This window comes from Penaeus vannamei, chromosome 29, assembly GCF_042767895.1.
Source record: "Penaeus vannamei isolate JL-2024 chromosome 29, ASM4276789v1, whole genome shotgun sequence".
NCBI lineage: Eukaryota > Metazoa > Arthropoda > Malacostraca > Decapoda > Penaeidae > Penaeus > Penaeus vannamei.
In genome coordinates this window covers 29,450,636-29,452,276 of record NC_091577.1, presented here as the reverse complement: position 1 = coordinate 29,452,276, position 1,641 = coordinate 29,450,636, and the positions used below count along the sequence as shown (strand labels likewise).

At 46.7% G+C, this 1,641-nt stretch overlaps 1 protein-coding gene across 1 annotated transcript; it reads right to left on the bottom strand.

The window, feature by feature from the left end:
* Positions 1-285: 285 nt before the first annotated feature.
* LOC113813517 (uncharacterized) lies at positions 286-1,312 on the bottom strand. The gene is made up of 2 exons (XM_027365512.2): positions 1,066-1,312; positions 286-781 (listed from the first exon to the last, which is right to left on the bottom strand). Exons 1-2 carry the CDS (start codon positions 1,282-1,284, stop codon positions 533-535), a joined length of 468 nt encoding a protein of 155 aa, XP_027221313.2. The 5' UTR covers positions 1,285-1,312; the 3' UTR covers positions 286-532.
* Between the last annotated feature and the right edge of the window lie 329 nt (positions 1,313-1,641).

The following is a 1,641-nucleotide window of genomic DNA, read 5'->3' as shown; positions in this document are numbered from 1 at the left end:
GTATTACGTTTATCACCATAAACGTTTATTTATATTCGATCAGCTGTTACGTGGCATTGTGTTTCCGCGGCCAGGCTCTGTTCACAACGAAAATCATTGGCTTCATGTATCTGCGATAACATTTCCATATTCAGTTGTAAACAATATATATTGTTTTCCTTTTTTTAGGATTAAGACTCATGTTTCTTACAGTTTCCAAGTATGTTAATAGCGTAGAAAGGAGTTCAGTAAAGTAAATTCGACTGAAGGACCAATTAATTACAATAGCTTATGGCCGTATAGATTCAAGCAAGTCACATCGACAACCAGGCACTCTTAAAGAGACTGGTTTCGATGCAAATATAGTATTTAATGACATTTTGTGGCATTTGGCTGTAGAATACTTTTCTCGAGTGGAGCAACTATAAAAGGTGAGAAAGAAAAGTTGTCTGGCTATCATATCTAGTTTATTAAAAAATGGGAAATAAATATTACACATAGTTTCGAATAAATAGAACAAATAAATAAGCACAATCTAGATGTTTTGTACTGATTATGAAGGAATTTCGCTCGTGTTCTCTGCTGAGGCTGAACGTGTTCCCTTGAGCTGAAGGTCGACGGTCGAGGACGCCACTTCCCGTCCCCGGAGGAGCAGGACGCAGCTGTACACGCCGGCGACGTCTGGGCCGAAGGGCGCCACCACGAGGTACGACTGAGGGACGTGAGTGCCTCGGCCGAGGGCGAACAGCGGTGCCTCGGGATCCTGGCTGACGGAGCGTCCGTCGCTGTCCCTCCACGCCACCTGTCGGCAGGGAAGGGAATTAGGTTCTGTGTTTTCCAGAAAATGACTTTGCCGTCTTTACGTGATTTCATGAAATCTTCAAGGTAAACTACCGTGATGCGGAGTACGCTCGTGTGCACCAACAGGCAACAGAACCTTTCTTTGGAATAGCATTGAACTCAATACTTTTCCTACCATTCAATCAACCAATCCGTCACTGGCACTCCCGAAAGGTTCATTTACCGCACTTGTTGGTCATTATAATCCTAATCTATTAACAAACCGGCGCTCCTGCGCGCACTCACCTGGTATTCGTGGAGGTCTAAGACGGGTTCCACTTCCGCCGAGCAGACCACGAACGCCTTCTCCATGGGACCGATTTCGACCCGAGTTCCGTTCCGGATGACGGGAACGGCGGAGGAAGCCGCCCTTCCCGCAGGCGTCGGGGCCGCTAGCGACGCCGCCAGCGACGCCGCCAATAATGCCGCAAGGAACAAGGGGACGCAGGAGGACTGACTCGCCATGCTCAGTGTAGATCAGTGTAACTTTCCGAGGGCGACGCAGGAGAAGAATGAGCGTCATGGGCTCGCTCCAGCCTTTTATAAGGCCTAAGAGGTGACGCAATGTGTTGAAAAACGTTTGTGACGTCACGGCATGCCATAGATGACATTACTGCATTGTTTCTAGAATGTTTATAAGATTTTCAACGATATTTCTTGGACGACATTTTCCCTGTTTTAGTTCTTTTCTTTCATTTAGTACGAACATATTACACAGGCGTTTTGTCTGCAAAGACGAGGGAAAACCAGGTAATGAGAACGACAGGTGGACGACATCTTTCTCAAAAACGTTTTGTACCGGCGCCCTCCTCGAATGATCTC

Coding starts and splice junctions, on each gene's coding strand:
- LOC113813517 (XM_027365512.2), bottom strand. CDS start 1,284: ATGGCGAGTCAGTCCTCCTGCGTCCCCTTGTTCCTTGCGGCATTATTG. Junction 782..1,065: donor TAGACCTCCACGAATACCAG/GTGAGTGCGCGC, acceptor CCCTGCCGACAG/GTGGCGTGGAGGGACAGCGA.